The sequence below is a fragment of the Trichomycterus rosablanca genome, chromosome 24 (assembly GCF_030014385.1).
Source record: "Trichomycterus rosablanca isolate fTriRos1 chromosome 24, fTriRos1.hap1, whole genome shotgun sequence".
NCBI classification, from domain to species: Eukaryota; Metazoa; Chordata; class Actinopteri; order Siluriformes; family Trichomycteridae; genus Trichomycterus; species Trichomycterus rosablanca.
This window is the reverse complement of record NC_086011.1, coordinates 12,014,415-12,038,032: the sequence shown is the minus strand read 5'-3', so window position 1 is coordinate 12,038,032 and position 23,618 is coordinate 12,014,415. Positions and strand designations below refer to the sequence as shown.

Genomic DNA, 23,618 nt, shown 5'->3' with positions numbered 1-23,618 from the left:
ACGCGAGGTCTGTTCTGAGTGGACCCTGCTCCTTTAAAACGCTGGATGATCTTGGCCACTGTGCTGCAGCTCAGTTTCAGGGTGTTGGCAATCTTCTTGTAGCCTTGGCCATCTTCATGTAGCGCAACAATTCGTCTTTTAAGATCCTCAGAGAGTTCTTTGCCATGAGGTGCCATGTTGGAACTTTCAGTGACCAGTATGAGAGAGTGTGAGAGCTGTACTACTAAATTGAACACACCTGCTCCCTATGCACACCTGAGACCTAGTAACACTAACAAATCACATGACATTTTGGAGGGAAAATGACAAGCAGTGCTCAATTTGGACATTTAGGGGTGTAGTCTCTTAGGGGTGTACTCACTTTTGTTGCAGGTGGTTTAGACATTAATGGCTGTATATTGAGTTATTTTGAGGGAAGAATAAATTTACCGTTATATAAGCTGCACACAGACTACTTTTCATTGTGTCAAAGTGTAATTTTGTCAGTGTTGTCCCATGAAAAGATATACTTAAATATCTGCAGAAATGTGAGGGGTGTACTCACTTTTGTGATACACTGTATGGTCCAAAGGAACATGCTCCTGCAAGCAACCCTTAAAAGAGTTTAGTACCTGTTAGTGACTATAGTCACTGACTCCATCGCCCAGACCCCAGAAGGAACAGCTACAAATGCATCTGGCAACTCGACAGCTATGTCTAGGAGGGGCTTCTGTAACAAAAATTCCCACCAAAGTTTCCCAGCAACCAATTTTCCTCTTTCTACCCCCTGTTGAGCAATCACAGCATTTCCACTCACCTGAGTATTAGCACCTCAATCTTATCTGCATTTCAGCAGTGCACCATAAAAGACAGTATTAGGTTTGTATTTTCTAGATTTTTTGGTGTTAGTTTTCTTATTTAAAATCTAGTTCATTCTTAGTCACTTGTCACATTAGCACTTAGCATTTGTACATTAGCAGCTGGCATTAACACGTAGCAGTTAGTATAAGCACTTAGTGGTTAGCATTAGCATTTAGCAAACATTGTCACATACTGTTATTACTGGTTATTATACATATTGAGCATTTATACATATTGATATTTGTTGCATTGGCTATTGTTTGTTCTGTTAATAAATGCTCGCACTAGAGTCTATAACCTGTTGTCAGTGTTTCCTTATTACAGCAAGAGACACAGACCTGAACTGAGCTTAAGCTGAAGGTGATTATGAGCTGTGAAGTGGGGCTGATGAACTTGGGCGGCGTCACCGACTTCTTGCCCTGTTCAAATATGCGATAGATGCGGTTGGTCTTAGTGAGCAAAGCTGAGTAACTGATGCACATGCCAAGACCAAGCAACAGCCTGCGGAAGGCGCATACCACAGGGCTCGGCTCAGCAATCATGAGAAAAGTGATAAGATAGATGAAGAAGATGCCTGTCAAAAGCACATAACTGAGTTCCCGGCCTGAGGCACGAACAATGGGTGTATCGTTATAGCAGATGAAGGTAATGATGACACCGGTAGTGGCCAGGATTCCGAGCACAGACAGAAAAACAGGAATAACGGCCCAGGGGGAGCTCCACTCAAGCTTGATAATGGGCGTGGGTATACAGTCCATGTGGTTAGGAGTGGGCCGCAGGTTGAATGGGCAAGTGCCACAATTGAACTCATCTAAGAGGTACTGGTAGCCATCACAGAGTTCACAGTGCCAGCAGCATGGCACACCCTTCACCATTCTTTTCCTCTCCCCTGACTTACAGGGAAAGCTGCAAACAGATAATGGAAACTGTTTTTCTCCTCCAGGCCACTGCATGTTCTCTGCCTTTGAGAGACACAAAAAGGGTAACAATTTAAAAAGTAAAAAATAAGCTTCTGAAAGCCAGACAAGCTACATTTTTAATTATTTTACAATTTTTAATTATAATTACAATTTTTAATTATTATTTTTAATACTATGAAAAACATTATATACGACATTTTACATTACATTCAGTTACTTTACAATACAATTCAAGTACAATTTACATATATAGCCTGTCTTAAATATCCTAAACTTTTAAAGAACACAATATTTAACAAATGCTTACATTAAGATGAAGATGGTTTGTCCACTGGCCGATAATTTTGTAACCTGGGTTGGTGGTGTTAGAAAGCTGGTACTGAAAGATATCATAGCACCCTGGAGCATCTCCATTCTCATTAAACATCACCGGGGTGCCCGCACTGCCTGTAAAACCAATAGTAAAACCTAATTATCTGAAACTTAATACAGTATATATTCCTAGGGATATCTCCATGCCAAGATCTAGTCATTTCATACACAACTCTCAGATCTAAAACTATGCAAGTCCTTGGTGTTGTTCCTCTTAGCTTATGTTACTAGCCTGATCCGGTCTTTTTTCTTTTTTAGATTTTTATCTAAAATAAAATCAGTTTATACTTTTGTTTAAGATCTGTTTATTTAGATTTTTATCCTGCCTCTTGACATTTCGAGGTTGGACTATTACAACTCCCCCTGGCAGGTCTTCTCATGTCCAATATCAGACTACCACAAGTGCTTCCACATCACACCTAAGTACTGCACTCCCTTCACTGGCTTACAGTAGCTGCTCACATACAATTTAAAACAATGATGCTTGCCTACAAAGTAAAAAATAGACCAGCCCCTACATACCTTAGAGCAGCGGTCCCCAACCTTTTTTGCACCACGGACCCGTTTCATATAAGATATCATTTCACAGACCGGCAGGGCGGGGGGATTTAAAATAGAATAACTGTGCTACTCACAAATTAGCTTTTTTTGCTGCAACGAGACGCTCCTCCCACCTAGGGTTTACTGGAGACAGTAACACCTGTAAAAAAGTAGTGTTTTCATTGCTGATGTAGCGATCTCTAATTATTTATTCTTTCTGTGCGGCCCAGTAATAAATGACCCACGGCCCGGTGGTTGGGGACCACTGCCTAAGAGCGCTTATTAAACCACATTTTGTAGCACATATCCTTAGAGCCACAAGGATGGCTTCTCTTATTGTGAGAACCAGTTCTATCCCTGTTCTTTTAATACTCATATAGCCAAGACGTAACACATGTAATTATTTATGTTCAAACAAACCTACAATTCCACACCACAGTATAAAATAGCTTTATACACCAATCAGCCATAACATTAAAACCACCTCCTTGTCCCTATACTCACTGTCATCAAAAAATACCGCGGTATACGGTATTACCGCGTAGGGGGAGGGGGCGTGCCTGTCTGTTAGTGATGGGTCGCTTGCGAACAATCCGATTCTATTGAACGGCTCTTTAAAATGAACTAAAGGAACCCGAGTCACGCCTCTGGGAGCTGTTATATAGGGTGTGTTCGAAAAGCTAGGGAGCTCTCTACATATATTTTTATTTTATAATGACTGATTAATTCCGTCTACTGATGCGAAGCGGAGTGTGTGAAATACAGCCGATTAGAACTGCGCAGTTATCACGGGGAGCGAGCGACACACACACACACACAGATAAAGAGAGCGCTAGTAGTATTATGATAAATAATTGAGAAAAAACTCGTTTAATGATGTTAAATCTGATTGGTTCATGGCGTGTATGTTTTAAAGCAGAAACAAACACAGGCACAAACACATCTCTGCACAAGAGAGGATTTTTATGAAACTTAATGCAATGCAACCAGTCTGTCTCTTTCCTGTAGTTTCCTTTTAAAATAAATCTTTTTTCTCATTGAAGTGTTGTTTGAATTATGCCTACATTTAAGGCAAGGTAGCAAAATGTTCATGATCGTTCATCATTGATATTAATATCGGAGCTGTCTTATACTAAGCTAACAGTTAGCATTTTGCCATTCAAACCAATGGGATGGGATAGCACAGTGTGCAAGCATGTCAACTCACAAGCTCGATTTTGCAAATAAAAACACATGTGCAAGTTTATACAAGTTAAATAATCATCAATAATCATTTATTTACATTTGAAAATAATTCCGTTTCTCCGCACCGTCAGCCATGTTTTAAGCCAAGGACACTTCCGATGCTCACTCGTTCTTGAAATGTTAAGATACCGAACTACAGCTTATTAAGGCATCTAAGGTTTCAAACAGCCTCCTTCTCGGGAGCGCGCATAGGATGACGTAAAACGCGTCCATGTAGAGCGCGCACTAGTTTTGTGTTATCACCTTAGTGAGCACCTCCACAACCAATCAGTGAGCTCCAACCGCCTACCCCTCCCACCCCTCCCTTACTGTGGATGCGCGAATGTCCTAAAGTCTCCGTTTTTAAGGTAAACCCGAAGCAGAAATTTGGCGCTTCACATTTTTTAAAAATACGTCACCATTTTTAAATACCGTCATCATTTTTAAATACCGCGGTATACCATAATACCGTCATACCGCCCAACCCTACTTGTAGTTCTACAGTTACTTACTGTAGTCCATCTGTTTCTCTGAATGCTTTGTAAGCCCCCTTTCATGCTGTTCTTCAATGGTCAGGACTCTACCAGGACCACTACAGAGCAGGTATTATTTGGGTGTTGGATCATGTGCTGGTATGAGTAGATAAGACACGTCAAGTCAAGTCAAGCGCTGATGGAGTTTTTAAACACCTCACTGTCACTGCTGGACTGAGAATAGTCCACCAACCAGCCAACCGCGCCCTGTGGGCAGCATCCTGTGACCACTGATAAAGGTCTAGAAGATGACCAACTCAAACAGCAGCAATAGATGATTGATTGTCTCTGACTTTACATCTACAAGGTGAATCAACTAGGTAGGAGTGTCTAATAGAGTGGACAGTGAGTGGACATGGTATTTAAAAACTCCAGCAGCGCTGCTGTGTCTGATTCACTCGTACCAGCACAACACACTAACACACCACCACCATGTCATTGTCACTGTAGTGCTGAGAATTATCCACCACCTAATAATAACTGCTCTGTGGGGGTCCTGACCATTGAAGAACAGGGTGATAGCAAGCTAAAAAGCTATGTAGAGAAACAGATGGACTACAGTCAATAATTGTAGAACTTGCTAGAAGTGCTTCTATATGGTAAGTGGAGCTGATAAAATGGACAGTAAGTGTGGAAACAAGGAGGTGGTTTTAATGAACATCTGAATATCTAACATGTTACTTATTTAAAAAACATGATATTATGTTCAATAATTAAAATAATTCTCTATTAAAAGCTGCCAAAATGATAGTGTAACAGGGCGGCACATGCCTTGCCACTAAAGCAGCAGGTGTAGTCCCATTCCCGCAAGACAGAGAAGCTGAACCCAATATACAGAATGCTTAATCAAGGCAAAACAATACAGCTACTAAAAAGCACAAACAAAGGAAATCAACAAAACAAATAATAGCCAAAATAAATAAAAGAAAAAAAAGGCAAATTCTGAAGCCCAAAGTGGAGAGGCAATAAAATGCAACAGATGAGCGCATTAGTGAAGTAGGGAATATTGTACTCCTCACACATGCCCAAAAAAGAAAAGATTCATCCCACAGGAACCTAAGCCTAGGCTGTCCCCAGCAAACATTGGTGGCCATGCATTTGCCCTACAGGGAAACTGGCAACACGCCCCCAGCAAAACTCACAAGGAAAGCATGAAAAAGTATGATAAAAAATCCTCCAGTGTGCCATAACTCAGTTTTTCGGAAAAGGAAGAGGAAGGGCGAGAGGGATTGGGTATCTGCCAGGTGGTAGTTAAAAATTAGCGGGGCAATCAGTGTGGATTTGTCTGTGGGGCTCATCACACCACCTCTGGAGGCACCTTGCTCACCCACTGCTGTTATTCCAACTGCACTACACTGGCTTGGTGACAGAAACAAACGATACCGTCCTTGCAGAGAGTACAGGTGTCAGTGAGACACAGACACTGTGCAAAGCCAATGAGCCAGCAAGCAAAAGCCCAATGAGATTTTGAGTTTTTCCAGACTATAAGGCATTAGTGCTGGTGAGACACAAAAACATTTTTAATCTTTTTATATTAAAAAGATACACACATATTAGTATGTATATATATATATCTGTCACCAATACAGTATAATATATATATATATATATATATATATATATATATATATATATATATATATATATATATATATATATATACAGTGTATCACAAAAGTGAGTACACCCCTCACATTTCTGCAAATATTTCATTATATCTTTTCATGGGACAACACTATAGACATGAAACTTGGATATAACTTAGAGTAGTCAGTGTACAACTTGTATAGCAGTGTAGATTTACTGTCTTCTGAAAATAACTCAACACACAGCCATTAATGTCTAAATAGCTGGCAACATAAGTGAGTACACCCCACAGTAAACATGTCCAAATTGTGCCCAAATGTGTAATTGTCCCTCCCTGGTGTCATGTGTCAAGGTCCCAGGTGTGAATGGGGAGCAGGGCTGTTAAATTTGGTGTTTTGGGTACAATTCTCTCATACTGGCCACTGGATATTCAACATGGCACCTCATGGCAAAGAACTCTCTGAGGATGTGAGAAATAGAATTGTTGCTCTCCACAAAGATGGCCTGGGCTATAAGAAGATTGCTAACACCCTGAAACTGAGCTACAGCATGGTGGCCAAGGTCATACAGCGGTTTTCCAGGACAGGTTCCACTCGGAACAGGCTTCGCCAGGGTCGACCAAAGAAGTTGAGTCCACGTGTTCGGCGTCATATCCAGAGGTTGGCTTTAAAAAATAGACACATGAGTGCTGCCAGCATTGCTGCAGAGGTTGAAGACGTGGGAGGTCAGCCTGTCAGTGCTCAGACCATATGCCGCACACTGCATCAACTCGGTCTGCATGGTCGTCATCCCAGAAGGAAGCTGACGCACAAGAAAGCCCGCAAACAGTTTGCTGAAAACAAGCAGTCCAAGAACATGGATTACTGGAATGCCCTGTGGTCTGACGAGACCAAGATAAACTTGTTTGGCTCAGATGGTGTCCAGCATGTGTGGCGGCGCCCTGGTGAGAAGTACCAAGACAGCTGTATCTTGCCTACAGTCAAGCATGGTGGTGGTAGCATCATGGTCTTGGGCTGCATGAGTGTTGCTGGCACTGGGGAGCTGCAGTTCATTGAGGGAAACATGAATTCCAACATGTACTGTGACATTCTGAAACAGAGCATGATCCCCTCCCTTCGAAAACTGGGCCTCATGGCAGTTTTCCAACAGGATAACGACCCCAAACACAACCTCCAAGATGACAACTGTCTTGCTGAGGAAGCTGAAGGTAAAGGTGATGGACTAAACCCAATTGAGCACCTGTGGCGCATCCTCAAGTGGAAGGTGGAGGAGTTCAAGGTGTCTAACATCCACCAGCTCCGTGATGTCATCATGGAGGAGTGGAAGAGGATTCCAGTAGCAACCTGTGCAGCTCTGGTGAATTCCATGCCCAGGAGGGTTAAGGCAGTGCTGGATAATAATGGTGGTCACACAAAATATTGACACTTTGGGCACAATTTGGACATGTTCACTGTGGGGTGTACTCACTTACTGTATGTTGCCAGCCATTTAGACATTAATGGCTGTGTGTTGAGTTATTTTCAGAAGACAGTAAATCTACACTGCTATACAAGTTGTACACTGACTACTCTAAGTTATATCCAAGTTTCATGTCTATAGTGTTGTCCCATGAGAAGATATAATGAAATATTTGCAGAAATGTGAGGGGTGTACTCACTTTTGTGATACACTGTATATATATATATATATATATATATATATATATATCCATATATAATTTATACTAATTTATAATATATAAAAATGTGCATTCAGTGATTATGAGCTAAAATACAATAGAGATAAATGAGCATTTTCAGCACTGCAATGACAATGACACCAATATGGGATGAGGGTGACAAAGTCTAAATAGCAACAGATGAACAGTCAGTAATTGTCCATCTGTATGGTGAGTGTAACTTAAACAATAAATAAATGTACATACTTGATGTTTAATGCCTTGAAACAACAAGATAAATAAGCTGAAGAACATAAACTGATTAAAAAAAGCCATACAATCAGCCATACAAAAAATGAAAAGTGTTTTAAAAAAATCTTACAAATAAATTAGCTGCTGAATTATACGATGCTATACATAAGTTTTTTTTATGTAAAATTACTTTATTTTACCTGGTATTTCCAGTACCTGTTAAAAACAGAAAGATTCTAATTAGTTTATTTGTTTGCAAACAAATGTGTATATTAGAATAGTTGTTTTTTTCTCTAATAGCATGGTTAGATACTTGTCTTTTTAATTTGAGTAGTTATTATTAACTAATTAAGCAACTGTAAAGTACAAAACTACATAATGAAATATATGAAACATTTACTTTTTAACTTTCTTGTCCTCTTTGACTACTACATTCTACTTCCATGTAGTGGCACAACAGTAATAACAAATACATGCATAGCCTGACCATTATTTATTGCTGTTAACATTTCAATTAAAACATTAATGTGGAACTGCAATTACAATATTAACTAGCTCTATTTAAGAGGGGCCTGAAATGAAGATTTAGTGCATCATTCCAGCCAGCCAGAAACAAGTTTTAAAAGGTTATGATAAGATCTATGGAAATGCATTACCCAATACTGATGTTGCTATGAGAGTAATAAAGTCCTAGAGCCAAATATACAGTAGTATAATTATTTCTGAAATAAATGGGTTTTACCCCAGCCACTCAAAAATCCGTCTATTATTACAAACTACTGAATAACAGCACTTTACCTCACAAGCTTAGTGAACTGAGAGATGGAAAGAAAAAGGATGAGCATGAATAGAATGCGTGATGTGTGCTACAAGCATCTTGTTATTATGTTATTTGCCCTAGGGTACAACAGAAAGAAAAAGTTAGAGAAGTAGTTAGAGATAGAAGAAACCAACAGAGGCCAATTTAAAAGACAGGCCAGACTATACTAATGCATTAGTAGAGCTCCTCAGGCTAGATGTAAGTGCTTTCTTGAATCTTTTCACTTATCACTTTAAATCTAAGCCACAAGACATCCCTTGAATCTTTATAACACTGAAAAAGTAGAAAGAAAAATGCACCACTGTGACAAGAAATGCAACCTGAAATTCTGTTACGCGCTACAACAGCGTGGCTTTAAAGACACAAAGTGACTGCAGTCCAGATCTGTCTCCTTATAAAAATGTATGGTGCATCATGAAGTGGGGAATCAGACAGTAGTGACCACAGACTGTTGAGCAGCTGAAGTCTTGTATTAAGCAAGAATGGAGAAAAATTCCACTTGTAAATCTGCAACAAAGAGTGTCCCCAAACCATTAAATTAGTGTTCCTTTTACACACCCCTGTGCTAGCTTTTTTGGAATGTATTGCAGGCATCAAATTCAAATGTTTTTATATTTACAAAATACAATGGTTAGTGAAAACTTTAAAACTTGATTTATTGCTTATTTTTATTGCATCTTACAAAATGTCCAAAATTTCTGAAAACTAGGTTTTTACACTGAAAGATTTTTGTCAATATTTGGAAATATACTCTGGTGCATCTAATGTGACATCAACTAAACCCTAATTATGGAGATATGCTTATTGCGGTTAATTATGACTTATTATTAATTATTACTTAACTTAGTGTTAATGTCAGTGCAATTATGTTCATAAATAAAGTGAATTTATCTATTTTAAGATTAGGAGTTTGGCAAGTGACTATGGCAGAAGCAAGATAATCCTCACCAAACTGCTGTAATGCATTTGGTGGCTGAAACACCATCTCCCTTACATTAAAGAAAGGTTAAAGATAGCACTTACATATAGCCTTGAAGCTTTAATGATGTATCACTGATGTATGGCCCATCTTTCTACGACAGTTAGTTGGAAAATGTTGCATTTTGGTACCTTAAAACTGGATACTTTAAACATTTGTCATTTGACCCCTGGCACTATAGAGTTTTAAATGTATTCCCTCAGTTATATATGCTGTACAAATATGCTCTTTAATTTAAAAAAAATCTGTCTATGTAGCTGTCTTTTACCTTTTTTCTGACATTGTCAAAGGCTTCCTCTTCTGTTGAGTGTTCCACAAAGAAATATTCAACTCACCATTAAAGTTGACAGCACGAATGTTTTTGAGGAGCAGGCTTCCTTCAATTGGGTCCATTCTATCACAGATGCCTGTCGTCCCTGGGCAGAGGTTTCTATGCATGATGTGAATTGCGTGGGCCATGGCATAGACAGCATCAATCACAAACTGCACTTTACCCTCCTGCTCATATGGAGAGTCCCTGCTAATCTGCTCCTCTCCTGGGCAAAACCACAAACAATGTTATGTGTTAATTATTTTAAACATGATAAAGAACAAAATGCTGTATAGTTTTATATGAATACCTTGCAGCATTGTTGGTGGAATCACCTTAATATTAACAACAATGCTAAGTTGGGGAGTACAACACAAATGATAGTACATCACTTTGCTAAGTTAGGGAGTACAGCACAATTGATAAAGCAAAATTTTATTACAATAAAATTTTTTCAAAAGTAGTCTGTATTATATAAGGCTGCCATCCAGTACAATTATATTCCTTGCTAACTACTTGATCCGACCATTTTTGTCATGTTACTAACAGAAAAAGTGTAGTTTAGCAATTTTCCCAATCTTTCACTGCAACATTTATGATAATCTATAAAAAGACAATAAGACAATACGCTTACTGTTTGACATCCACATGCTAATGTGTAAAAATTTACCTGTGCACTTCCTCTGTCCACTGTTTAGTTTTATGCCTGGGTGTGTTAGTCTACATTTAAAATCATCCTCCCAAAACTCTGCAAACCAGATGTTTCTCCTGTTGTTTTCCAGAGAACGTGAGATAAAGTATTGGTCAAAACCTGTGAAAAAAGGAAAGTGTTTTATTGGTAGTTCCTAAAACAGGCAAGGATTAAAAAAGGGGTAATGGTCAGTGCCTGCCTTATTTTACCAAGTTAAATTTGTAATGAAGACCTTTTCCTGTACAAAGATGCATAAAAAGCAACAACAACTTGAATATTTCAATAATTAAAAAATGACCATGTCTGACCCATGTCACATGACCCTGACCCAGAGAAGGGTTAGTGTGCATTCAACTTCAACTTGAAAACTTTTTTTAGTTGAACAGTTTTGCTTAGTAAATATAAAACGTTTATTTATTTATGTATGCAAAATATTAATAACTTTTGTTATTAATGTACTTAGTACTCCCTATACAGCAAGTGACACATACTTTACTACTGTTTGTGTTGTTGTTATTTAAATACCATTAACTAAGGGTGGGTTTTTAACACAACGACCTCTGTTAAAGTACACTCAGTGAAATTTTATGTTGATGTATACAAATAAACAAGTAAACATGTAGAAAGCAAAAGACAAAAATAAACTGGTTATCAATTATTTTACTGATATATCATTGTACAAGTACCAATTGTGGTGTAAAAATAGTGTATTGCTAAATTTTGCTCATTTTAATTAATTCGCTCATTAACCACTGATCAGAGTCAGCCACCCACAAACAGAGCAGGAATACATCCTTGACAAGGGGCTAAAACACATGATAGATAGATAGATAGATAGATAGATAGATAGATAGATAGATAGATAGATAGATAGATAGATAGATAGATAGATAGATGGATGGATGGATGGATGGATGGATGGATGGATGGACGGACGGACGGACGGACGGACGGACGGACGGACGGACGGACGGACGGACGGACGGATGGAGAGGCAGACAGACAGACAGATACTTTATCCCGAAGGAAATTAAAGAATGGGCAGTAAATCAAGGGGTGTAAAGAAAGAGTACCTGCGGGAAACTTTTAAAAAGTTAATACAGCAGTATGTATAGGTCAATAATGATTTTATAGTTTGTTTTATAGCATGTTTATTGACACTATGTTAAACTTATATTATTTTACCAGTTTATCTGCTCAATTTTAAAACAATGGCGTATTTTCTAATAATTTCTAGTACATTTGTTTTTTAAGCATTAGTTTGTGCAGCAGTCTATTACACTAGCCCACCACCTCTGGGTTAGAATCTCAGTGGTGTTCAGCCGGCCAGTCGTCATGATTGGCTATGTCTGAAGTAAGGGGATAGCCAAAGCAATGGATTGGTGCCTTGTGCTTCCCGGTGAAACTGGACTTGCTGCAACCCTGACCAGATGTGCATGATGAAAATTAAATGAAAAATTAAGTGAATAATGTGTTGTTGTTTTTTTTTTTTACCATCTATAGATGCTCTTTTGGGCAGAATAGTGACTGCCCCCTCTGCCACATCTTCTTGGTTGAGAATGGGTGCAATCTTGGACCCCCAGCTATCAGACCCGACAAACAGAAAGTGACCTGTGACATTGGCCCTCTTTGCTGCACTTAAGACCTGTCTGCAAATAATACATATAAATGTTACTGTTCTCAAATGCTTGCAAGAAATCCTCAGAACTATATAGTAAGTAAAGCAACTGACTGTAAACACAGACAGTAAAAATACAGAAACAACAAAGTCAAACAATTTAACTACATTCAAAACCTGTCCCTACATTCATGACCAAGCTATAACCTTCAACTTGTAAGTAGTCATTTTCATTTCATTTCATTTTCAGCATTTAGCAGACGCTTTTTATCCAAAGCTACTTACACAATGAGCAATTGAGGGTTAAGGGCCTTGCTCAGGGACCCAACAGTGGCAACTTGGTGGTTGCGGGGCTTGAACCGGCAACCTTCTGTTTACTAGTCCAGTACCTTAACCACTGAGCTATTACTGGCCCTACAAAGTTAATTAGTGACAGTGCCTGAACATTGTCACAAACTTTGTGACTTTTGAGTAAACAATTCCGTAAACAGTATATAAATCATTTCTAAGTCTTTTTTTCATCACACAGGAACCAAGCAGTCAAACTGTGAGTATGATTTTTTTATGTATGAACACTTTTAAGTGGACAGTGGAAAGATCCTAGTAATCAAATTCAGTTCATACATGCAGCATATTTTAATATAAGAAAAAAAACATCTAAAATATTCAAATACTAACTGCTGTACTGTAAAATTATATAAAAAAAATAACATTTGGTGTACACAAAGACTGAAAGAGCTGGCTTATTGTTTTGATTACTTAGACAAACATTGTAAAAAGTAAGTAAAATAACTTGCACTATGTGCTCTCCGAGGGGAAACTGCATTTTAGAGATGGCCAGGCCTAGATAAACCCCTGTGGTATATTGTTAAATTTCCTTCAATAATCATTTATTTGTTTATCTTTTTTAACAATCTCATACTGATCAGGATCATGGTGGGTCCAAAGCCTACCCAGAAACACTAAGCAGGAAAACATTCTGGACTGGGCATTCAACCGCATCTTTTGAATGTTTTTGGAAAAAGTAAGCTTTTTCTTTCTTTATTTAACTGATAAAAGAAGAAAAAAGATTTCTAATGTTCGCACTGTTTAACTTTGTATTTTGTAAATAGAAACAGCTTTAAAATTTGATACATTTCAAAAAAGTTGGGATAGAGGCATGTTTATCCATGTGTTCCATCACCTTTTCCACTGATGGGACTTGTTAATGGTTTGGTAACTGAGGACACTAACTGTTGCAATTTTGTATAAAGTATAATTTTTGACCAATCTTGCAAGTCAGCTCAACAATCTTTAGTCGCCATAGTCTGATTTTTCTCTATATGCTGCACCATACACTTTCAATAGGAGACAGATCTGGACTGCAGGGTGACCAGTCATGTGCATGCATTTTTGTGTCTATGAAGCCATGCATAATGGTTTCTCCATCAATGCCATGTTAGAGCTCAAAGATCACGCACATTCAACAGTGGTATCTGGCTTTGCCCTACACAAACTGAGATCACTACAGATTAATTGATTCTTTTCATAATATTATGAACAGTAGATGGTAAAAGAAACACTGTAACTTAATATAATATGAACTGCATTGCAAGCATCAAATTCTGAATGTGTTTCTGTTTACAAAGTATAATAAGTTGATCAGTGACAACACTGGAAATCTTTTCTTTGTACGTTCATCAGTTAAATATAGAAGAAAATGAAAGATTCTTAACCCTTTGATGCACAAGCTAAGCAAACCCCTTCTAATGCACAACATGGGTCAAAAATGACCCATATTCATCCATTCAAGAATATTTTCATATGCACATTTGTCAGTTATTCATGTATTTGCTGTCTTAGCTAATAAAAGCTATCTATACTAGAATATGTAAACAGCTAGCAAGCAAATAGTATTGGACATATTCAAGATTCAAGAGCCTAATCTTTGGTTGTCTTTCAAAAGATCAGTAAATATGTTTTTGACTACAAACACTTACAAATGTCAGTAGTTTCTGTCAAATTCCATAGTAAATACATATGTAAATATATACATATAGAAGGGTATGATATGTGTATATGTATGTGTATGAAGGGTATGATAAGGGTATGATATATAGGGGGTGATATGTGTGGCACGACTTGCTTGTAGTGGGCTGGTCAAGAAAAAAGTCCAGGGCTGGATTTTGTTCCCAGTCCAGCCCTGAGTATGGCTGTGAATTAGAGCTTGATGATCTGCACTGAAGGTTTACATGAATTTTGTTGGTTTTGTTGGGTAAAGGAAAAACAGATTTTTGGTAGGGGAGAAAATGAATTTTCGTAGGGGCACTCTTTCAGTTCAAATCAAGCATTAGCTATAGGAAATTGAATTTACAAATTAAGTTTATGCTGACAGCATTAATCAAACAAATATTTTTTATTGGTTGGTTAATCGGTCAATCAGTAACATCCTGTTCTTGTTCAAATTGGAAGACAAAAATTTTAATAGGAACTCACTTGATGTCATCTTCATTAGCAAACATGATAACTCCTCTGGCATTTGAAGTTTCCATTAGCCGCTTACTAATTTTATCAAACTCCCCTGGTCTCGGCTCTCTAGGAATTTTAATTGATTGAGCTATACAGAGACCTCCTGGTGGAACATAAACAACACAAACAAGTTGCTGTAATGTACTACATATCACGACATACCAGAATCATATCAAGACAGCATATTGTTTTAGATTAAGGATTGAAGACCTGCTTCTCTAGAAATCTGAAGGAAAGCATCAACTCCACTCTCCCCATAGTTGCCCTCTGATGCCAAAGTGGAGACATAGTTCCAGCCCAGGGCTTTGACAATGTCTACCATAGCCTGTGCCTGAAATGAGTCCGGAGGCACAACACGGGAGAAGAACTCATAACGGGTTTTGTCACTTAGCTCAGGAGCTGTTGAAGCATAGCTAATCTGTGGGATCTAAAACACACAACAAAGCACAACAATTAAAAATCCTTTTTTCCCTGAATGCACCCAGTGTGATGTACGCAAATTTAGGCTGCCCTTGGTGCAAAATGGGCTAGTTAGGAAGGCAAAAGATAACCCACCACATTTCTTATATTTTTATAATTTATTCAAATAACTTCCAAATGTACTATTTATCAACCCCCTGGTCCTAATTAAGGACTTTCTTCAAGAAGAGTTTCTTTTCAAATTAGTCTAATCAACTTAAAATGCTTTAATAATGCGCCCTGCCACAAAGCAAAAATGGTTTAGGAATGGTTTGAGGAGCACAACAATAAGTTTGAGGTATTGACTTGGCATCCAAATTCCGCAGATGTATTTATATGTATATATAAATATGTATATTTATAAATATATATATACATATTTATAAATAAATATATATAGCAATATATATATATACAGTGTATCACAAAAGTGAGTACACCCCTCACATTTCTGCAAATATTTTATTATATCTTTTCATGGGACAACACTATAGAAATAAAACTTGGATATAACTTAGAGTAGTCAGTGTACAACTTGTATAGCAGTGTAGATTTACTGTCTTCTGAAAATAACTCAACACACAGCCATTAATGTCTAAATGGCTGGCAACATAAGTGAGTACACCCCACAGTGAACATGTCCAAATTGTGCCCAAAGTGTCAATATTTTGTGTGACCACCATTATTATCCAGCACTGCCTTAACCCTCCTGGGCATGGAATTCACCAGAGCTGCACAGGTTGCTACTGGAATCCTCTTCCACTCCTCCATGATGACATCACGGAGCTGGTGGATGTTAGACACCTTGAACTCCTCCACCTTCCACTTGAGGATGCGCCACAGGTGCTCAATTGGGTTTAGTCCATCACCTTTACCTTCAGCTTCCTCAGCAAGGCAGTTGTCATCTTGGAGGTTGTGTTTGGGGTCGTTATCCTGTTGGAAAACTGCCATGAGGCCCAGTTTTCGAAGGGAGGGGATCATGCTCTGTTTCAAGTCAAGTCAAGTCAAGTCAAGTCAACTTTATTTATATAGCGCTTTTTACAATATACATTGTCTCAAAGCAACTTTACAAAATCCAGGACCAACAGATACAAAAACCCCTGTTGAGCAAGCCGAGGGCGACTGTGGCAAGGAAAAACTCCCTGAAAATTACAGGAAGAAACCTTGAGAGGAACCAGACTCAGCAGGGCCCATCCTTCTTGGGTGGTCTGGAGGATACTTTAAATAAATACACGATTTACACAAATCATACAAACACAGAATTGAATGATCTAAAAGTCATACAGTGGTAATAAATAGATAAATAAACAATTAAATAATAATAGAGTTGTTATCCGCTCTAGTCTTCAATAAAGTCTGTAGTGATTTCTTGTCGTTGCAATTACTCCAGACCCGTCACATCTGACAGGAGCAGCATCGTTGTCCCGGCAGTCTCGACTTTAATCCTTAACCTCGGCGGGTAAACAGGTTTCCATCAGAATGCCCTCGGGGTAAAACAACAGAGAATGTAGTTAATAATGTACAATGCTAGTTGACAAACAGTTTTACAGAGAGTTTTAGACTCCGGCAGCCCTAATTATTACAGCATAACTAAAAGGGAGAGCGAGCAGGTAACAAGGTCATGAAGGCTTTCACAGGACATCAGCGCCCACCTCTCCTACCCAAACCAGAGTGATTGGACAAGAGAGGCAGAACGACAGCAACCCAACATCCCTGATCACCCCAAGTTTCTATGACCAAGAACCCCCAAGCTCTGCACCTTTGTCTATATTAATCAAAAGCCTGAGAAAATAAATATGTTTTCAGTTTAGACTTATTCTGGAAGATTATTCCAGAGTTGTGGAGCTTTGTAAGAAAACGCTCTTCCACCAGCTTTGGTCTTTTTAATTTTAGGAACTATAAGTAACCCTGCATCTTGTGAACGAAGTGGACACGCTGGGTTGTAGTAATTAATAAGCTCACTCAGATACTGTGGAGCCAGACCATGTAGCGCTTTATAGGTTAGTAAAAGTATTTTGTAATCAATGCGAAATTTAACTGGCAGCCAGTGTAGAGATGATAGAACAGGAGTGATATGATCAAATTTTTTAGTTCTAGTTAGCACTCGAGCTGCTGCATTTTGAACTAACTGGAGTTTGTTTAAGGATCTACCAGAGCATCCAGTTAGAAGAGCATTACAATAATCTAACCGAGAAGTTATAAACGCATGGATCAGTTTTTCGGCGTCATTAACAGATAGTATATTTCTTATTTTAGAGATATTACGCAAATGATAGAAAGCAACTCTAGTAATATTATTAATGTGTGTATCAAAGGAGAGATCTGAATCTATTGTGACACCTAAGTTTTTTACATCTGGGCTGGGAGTAACAGAGAACGTGTTTAAGTTTAGCACCAGGTTAGACAACTTGTCTCTTGCAGCTTTAGAGCCAACAAGTAAAACCTCAGTTTTATCTGAATTAAGTAAAAGAAAATTACACGACATCCAGTTTTTTATGTCGTTTACACAATCTTCTATCTTACTGATTGTGTCAGTATCATTTGGTTTGGCTGATATATACAGCTGTGTGTCATCTGCATAGCAGTGAAAGTTTATGCCATGTTTATGAATAATTTCACCTAGTGGAAGCATATAGAGTGTAAATAATAGCGGTCCAAGTACCGACCCCTGTGGAACACCACACTTTACTTTTGTAGTTTCTGAGCATTTATTATTTACATAAACAAATTGAGAGCGGTCAGTCAAATATGATTGAAACCAAGAGAGTGCGAGTCCTTTAACACCTACTGTATTTTCTAGCCTCTCCAGTAAAATGTTATGATCGACCGTATCAAACGCTGCACTAAGATCTAATAGAACAAGAAAAGAGACACATCCATTATCAGAAGACATTAACAACTCGTTAACTACTCTAATTAATGCGGTTTCGGTACTATGGTTGGGTCTAAATCCTGATTGAAATTTTTCATGAATACAATTTTCATTCAAATAAGAACATAATTGTTTGGAAACAACTTTTTCTAATATCTTTGAGACAAAAGGAAGGTTTGATATTGGCCTATAATTAGATAAAACATGTGGATCAAGATTAGGTTTTTTAATCAGGGGTTTAATAACAGCACTTTTAAACAATTTAGGTACATACCCAAGGGTAAGGGATGCATTGATTAATGTAAGCAGGGGCTCTACAATAGCTGGGAGTAAATCTTTAAGTAAACGAGTTGGAACAGGATCGAGTATACACGATGATGACTTCGATGATTTAATCAACACAGTTAGTTCATTTTGGGAGATTGGATTAAAGGAATTTAGTTGGATTAACTCGTTACTATTATCACCAATGCTGCTCGGAGTGAGTCCATACTTAACATTGGCAAGTGACACACTCTGACTCTGAAGTCGTATTTTTTCTATCTTGTCATTAAAGAATTTTAAAAAATCATCGCTGGTACAGTCAGGCGGTATATTAGATTCAGTTTCATTAACGTTTTTAGTTAATTTGGACACTGTCTCAAAAAGGAATCTAGGATTGTTTTTATTTTTCTCTATTAGGGATGAATAATATACAGATTTAGCTTTTATAAGTGCATGTTTATACTCAGTTAGAGCATCTTTCCAAGCAATCTTATACACCTCCAGTGTAGTGTGACGCCACTTACGTTCTAATTTCCGTGCTGCTTGCTTAAGTGCGCATGTGTGGTCATTGTACCATGGAGCAAGTTTTTTCTCCCTAATCAGTTTAGTTTTGAGTGGGGCTACGTTATCTAAGGTTGTGCGCAGTACGGTCTCTAGGTTTTGAGTTGCCTGATCTAGTTCTTTAGGTTCTGATGCTGATATATTTGGTAATTCTGGTAGGCAGTTTATGAACGCTGCTGCAGTTGCAGATGTAATAGTGCGCTTACATTTAAAACGATTTGGTTGCTGTATATTATTGGACAGGGACACTTCATATATTAGTAGGGAGTGATCAGAGATTAAGTCATTCTGTGGTATAATTTCCAGGTTGTCTATGTTTATACCATAAGTAAGTATTAAATCTAAGGTATGTTTACAGCAGTGAGTGGGTCCTGTTACATTTTGGGTGATGCCTAAGGATTCTAAAATAGAATCAAACGCAATTTTGAGTGGATTACACTTATCCTCATAATGAATATTAAAGTCACCAACAATTAGAGCTTTCTTAGTTGATAAGACTAATTTAGAAAGAAAATCGGCAAATTCGTTAAGAAATTCTGAGTAAGGACCAGGGGGTCGATAAACAGTAACCAGTTTAAACATACTATTTTTATCAGATGAACATTTATTGGTTATGTCAGAGATAAGAACTTCAAACGAGTTTGTTATGGGAGTTGATTTTACAGTAAGACCTATGTCTTTATCATAAATTGCGGCTATTCCTCCACCACGACCGCTAAGACGTGGCTTATGTTCATAACTGTAACCCGGAGGAGATGCTTCATTTAAACCTAGATACTCATCAGGTCTAGCCCAGGTCTCGGTTAAACACAGGGCACTAAGACAATTATCTGTAATTATTTCATTTACAATTACTGTTTTGCATGCAAGTGACCTGATGTTTAGAAGTCCTAACTTTAGTTTAACTTTACTAGGGTTTTCATGATGCTCATTTAGATTAATTTTAATTAAGTTATTATGACATACTTTTTGATTTTGTTTTGGCTTACACCTGCCACGGTAAACAGACACAGTCTCAATGGTTTGTGACCTAAGGATTCCAGGTGACGTCCGATGGCGACTCGCAGACAGTCGGTTAGGCCTGTTAGTCTGCTGCCTGGTCTTGGCTCTGGATAGTCATTTAACACTATCTGCCGCTACACTAACGCGGTGGTAAAGCCTGTCACCTATGCTGCAAGAAATGCGAGCAGCACCCTCCCACGTGGGGTGGACACCATCCCGCTTCAAAAGACCAGGCCTTCCCTCAAAGGTGGACCAGTTATCTACAAAATCGATGCAGTTTTCTGAGCACCATTTAGACATCCAGCGGTTCAGCGACAACAACCTGCTGTAGGTTTCGCCACTGGGTCGAATCGGTAAGGGGCCAGAGCACACTACTGCCTCAGACATCGACCTAGCTAACTCACACACCTCTTTAACATTACTCTTAGTAACCTCAGACTGCCGTAAGCGAACATCATTAGTGCCGACGTGGATAACAATCTTCGAAAATCTACGATTAGCATTAGCCAGCACTTTCAGGTTTGCTCTGATGTCAGGCGCCCTGGCCCCCGGAATACAAGTGACTATGGTTGCTGGTGTCTCTATGGGGGTTGCAATACGCACGTGTCGGAGCTGAGAATCTCCTATAACCAGAGCACTTACATTAACAGGCTTCTCAGCGGGTGGCTCACTGAGTGGGGAAAACCTGTTGGACACGTGCAACTGAGATGGTCGGTGCTTTTCCCTACGACTATGTCGCCGAGACGTCACCCAGTCGCCCCGCTGTGAGGGCTCTAATGCCGGAGTCTGGGGTTCTGTACCTGAACTGCTGGCATTCGGGACTGCTACAGCTGAATCTAAACCCTCACTAGTAGTAGTCTGTTCTAACGCCCGAATGCGCCCTTCTAACACTGAGATCTTCTCCGTTAGACTAACCACTAATCTACACTTATCACATGTAAAGTTATCACTAAACACGGAGAAGGAATAACTGAACATATTACACTCAGAACATGGATATAAAGCTCCTGCTGGGGCCATAGTAACAAAGAAATATACTTAGTTTTACAAGATGAGTTGGAGATGATGTTTATGTTGGATTCACCAACGCTTCTGCTGGTAGTCACAGAAGAACTGCTTTAATTCCGGATGAAACAGGCGATGATGAGCTGGAATACAAAAACCACCAACCAAACCAACACAAACGCGCTTCGTTCGGACAAAAGCGGCTGTAATTCTAAAGTAAAACGGTGTTATGCGCTGGTGTACAAAACAAATAAACGCGCTTCCTACGAACAGAAACGGTTATAACTCCCCACAAAACAGAGGTGTTTTAAGAGCTGAAATACAGCACACAACCAAACACAAACGCGCTTCGTGCGGACCGAAAACGGTTTTAATTCTGGATAATTATGATGTTTATGCGCTGAAGTACAAAAACAAACAAAACCGGCTTCGTTCGGATGCCGGTAGCAAAAGTTTCAGAATGTCACAGTACATGTTGGAATTCATGTTTCCCTCAATGAACTGCAGCTCCCCAGTGCCAGCAACACTCATGCAGCCCAAGACCATGATGCTACCACCACCATGCTTGACTGTAGGCAAGATACAGTTGTCTTGGTACTTCTCACCAGGGCGCCGCCACACATGCTGGACACCATCTGAGCCAAACAAGTTTATCTTGGTCTCGTCAGACCACAGTAATCCATGTTCTTGGACTGCTTGTCTTCAGCAAACTGTTTGCGGGCTTTCTTGTGCGTCAGCTTCCTTCTGGGATGACGACCATGCAGACCGAGTTGATGCAGTGTGCGGCGTATGGTCTGAGCACTGACAGGCTGACCTCCCACGTCTTCAACCTCTGCAGCAATGCTGGCAGCACTCATGTGTCTATTTTTTAAAGCCAACCTCTGGATATGACGCCGAACACGTGGACTCAACTTCTTTGGTCGACCCTGGCGAAGCCTGTTCCGAGTGGAACCTGTCCTGGAAAACCGCTGTATGACCTTGGCCACCATGCTGTAGCTCAGTTTCAGGGTGTTAGCAATCTTCTTATAGCCCAGGCCATCTTTGTGGAGAGCAACAATTCTATTTCTCACATCCTCAGAGAGTTCTTTGCCATGAGGTGCCATGTTGAATATCCAGTGGCCAGTATGAGAGAATTGTACCCAAAACACCAAATTTAACAGCCCTGCTCCCCATTTACACCTGGGACCTTGACACATGACACCAGGGAGGGACAACGACACATTTGGGCACAATTTGGACATGTTCACTGTGGGGTGTACTCACTTATGTTGCCAGCTATTTAGACATTAATGGCTGTGTGTTGAGTTATTTTCAGAAGACAGTAAATCTACACTGCTATACAAGCTGTACACTGACTACTCTAAGTTATATCCAAGTTTCATGTCTATAGTGTTGTCCCATGAAAAGATATAATGAAATATTTGCAGAAATGTGAGGGGTGTACTCACTTTTGTGATACACTGTATACACTCTCTCTCTCTCTCTCTCTCTCTCTATATATATATATATATATATATATATATATATATATATATATATATATATTGTATATACAGTACTTCCATATATACAATTAGGAGTAATAGCAGTGAACAAAGTCAGAATAGTTACTCATACACTCATACAGCATGAGTATAGGCTACATGGAGTTTCATCTAAAACCCTACTTAAATAACAAAGTTAACTACTAATTACATGACAATAATAAACATTAAAAGATAAATAACTCAAAGGCACTCACAGCAAACAGACGTAAGATGTTGGCCACCATTATGGACACTGAGCTGGCTGAAGCACCAATGACCCCAATTACTCGCTCTGGTTTGGATTTGATAGGTGGCTCACCATTAGAGCATCGGACATCCAAGTCGTCCTTCTGGATAAGTGCCTGCACAAAGGTCAGTGACTGTTCCAAGGCATAGGTGTCTCTGGAACATGTATCCATAATTCGGGCCCCCAGGGTAATGTTGGGCAGCAGTTCTGGGTCATTGTTGATCTGATCAACTGCAAAGAGCATAGCCTCCATGCGCTGAATTCCCTTCTCTTTCTTAATATCTCCACATGGGATGCCTGAAGGTCCTTTTGAATGTACTGGAAAGAGTCCTCCAAGGATGATGTCACCCTCTATTTTTATGGAGTGTGGTTGAGTGCCAGAGAAAGCCAATAACTGTGCAGTGAACCTGAACAGTAGAATCCATAAAAAGTAAACTTGTGGGCCTCTGGCATGACTTGGTGCCGTGCTGGTTTCACCGTGGTAATAGAATGCAAAGATGCACTGTTGTGGCCTCATGGTAAGCAGCATACCGGATTATTTTTCTGCTGTAGTGGTTGGCATCTGTAGGGGGTATGGGAAGAAGTAATTAAAATGTGTAATTATACATGAAAAGTTACAAGAAATATTTTATTTAGACATAATATCAAAAAACAAAATTATTAAATAGTAGAACACATAGATATTCCAGAAGTGCAATAGAATGGCACATAGCAACAGGGCAGTGCAATGTTATAAGGAGATTAAACCCAATTGCAGCATAAATTGGATGATAAAACAAAAATAGCAATGATAGTAAAAATAGTATTGTGGCGCCGGCGAGCAGGAAGGAT

General features: G+C 39.0%; 1 protein-coding gene across 1 annotated transcript in view; it reads right to left on the bottom strand.

The window, feature by feature from the left end:
* grm6b (glutamate receptor, metabotropic 6b) overlaps nt 1-23,598 on the bottom strand; it is a gene marked incomplete at its 5' end in the record, with an annotated part of 28,991 nt that extends 5,393 nt beyond the window's left edge. Inside the window, 9 exons of the mRNA XM_062986247.1 lie at nt 1,179-1,802; nt 2,068-2,207; nt 10,060-10,260; nt 10,705-10,845; nt 12,220-12,374; nt 14,819-14,954; nt 15,062-15,278; nt 22,756-23,156; nt 23,589-23,598. Of these exons, the coding sequence (XP_062842317.1) occupies nt 1,179-1,802; nt 2,068-2,207; nt 10,060-10,260; nt 10,705-10,845; nt 12,220-12,374; nt 14,819-14,954; nt 15,062-15,278; nt 22,756-23,156; nt 23,589-23,598 (2,025 nt within the window). The remainder of the gene's footprint in view (nt 1-1,178; nt 1,803-2,067; nt 2,208-10,059; nt 10,261-10,704; nt 10,846-12,219; nt 12,375-14,818; nt 14,955-15,061; nt 15,279-22,755; nt 23,157-23,588) is intronic.
* Nucleotides 23,599-23,618: the final 20 nt, after the last annotated feature.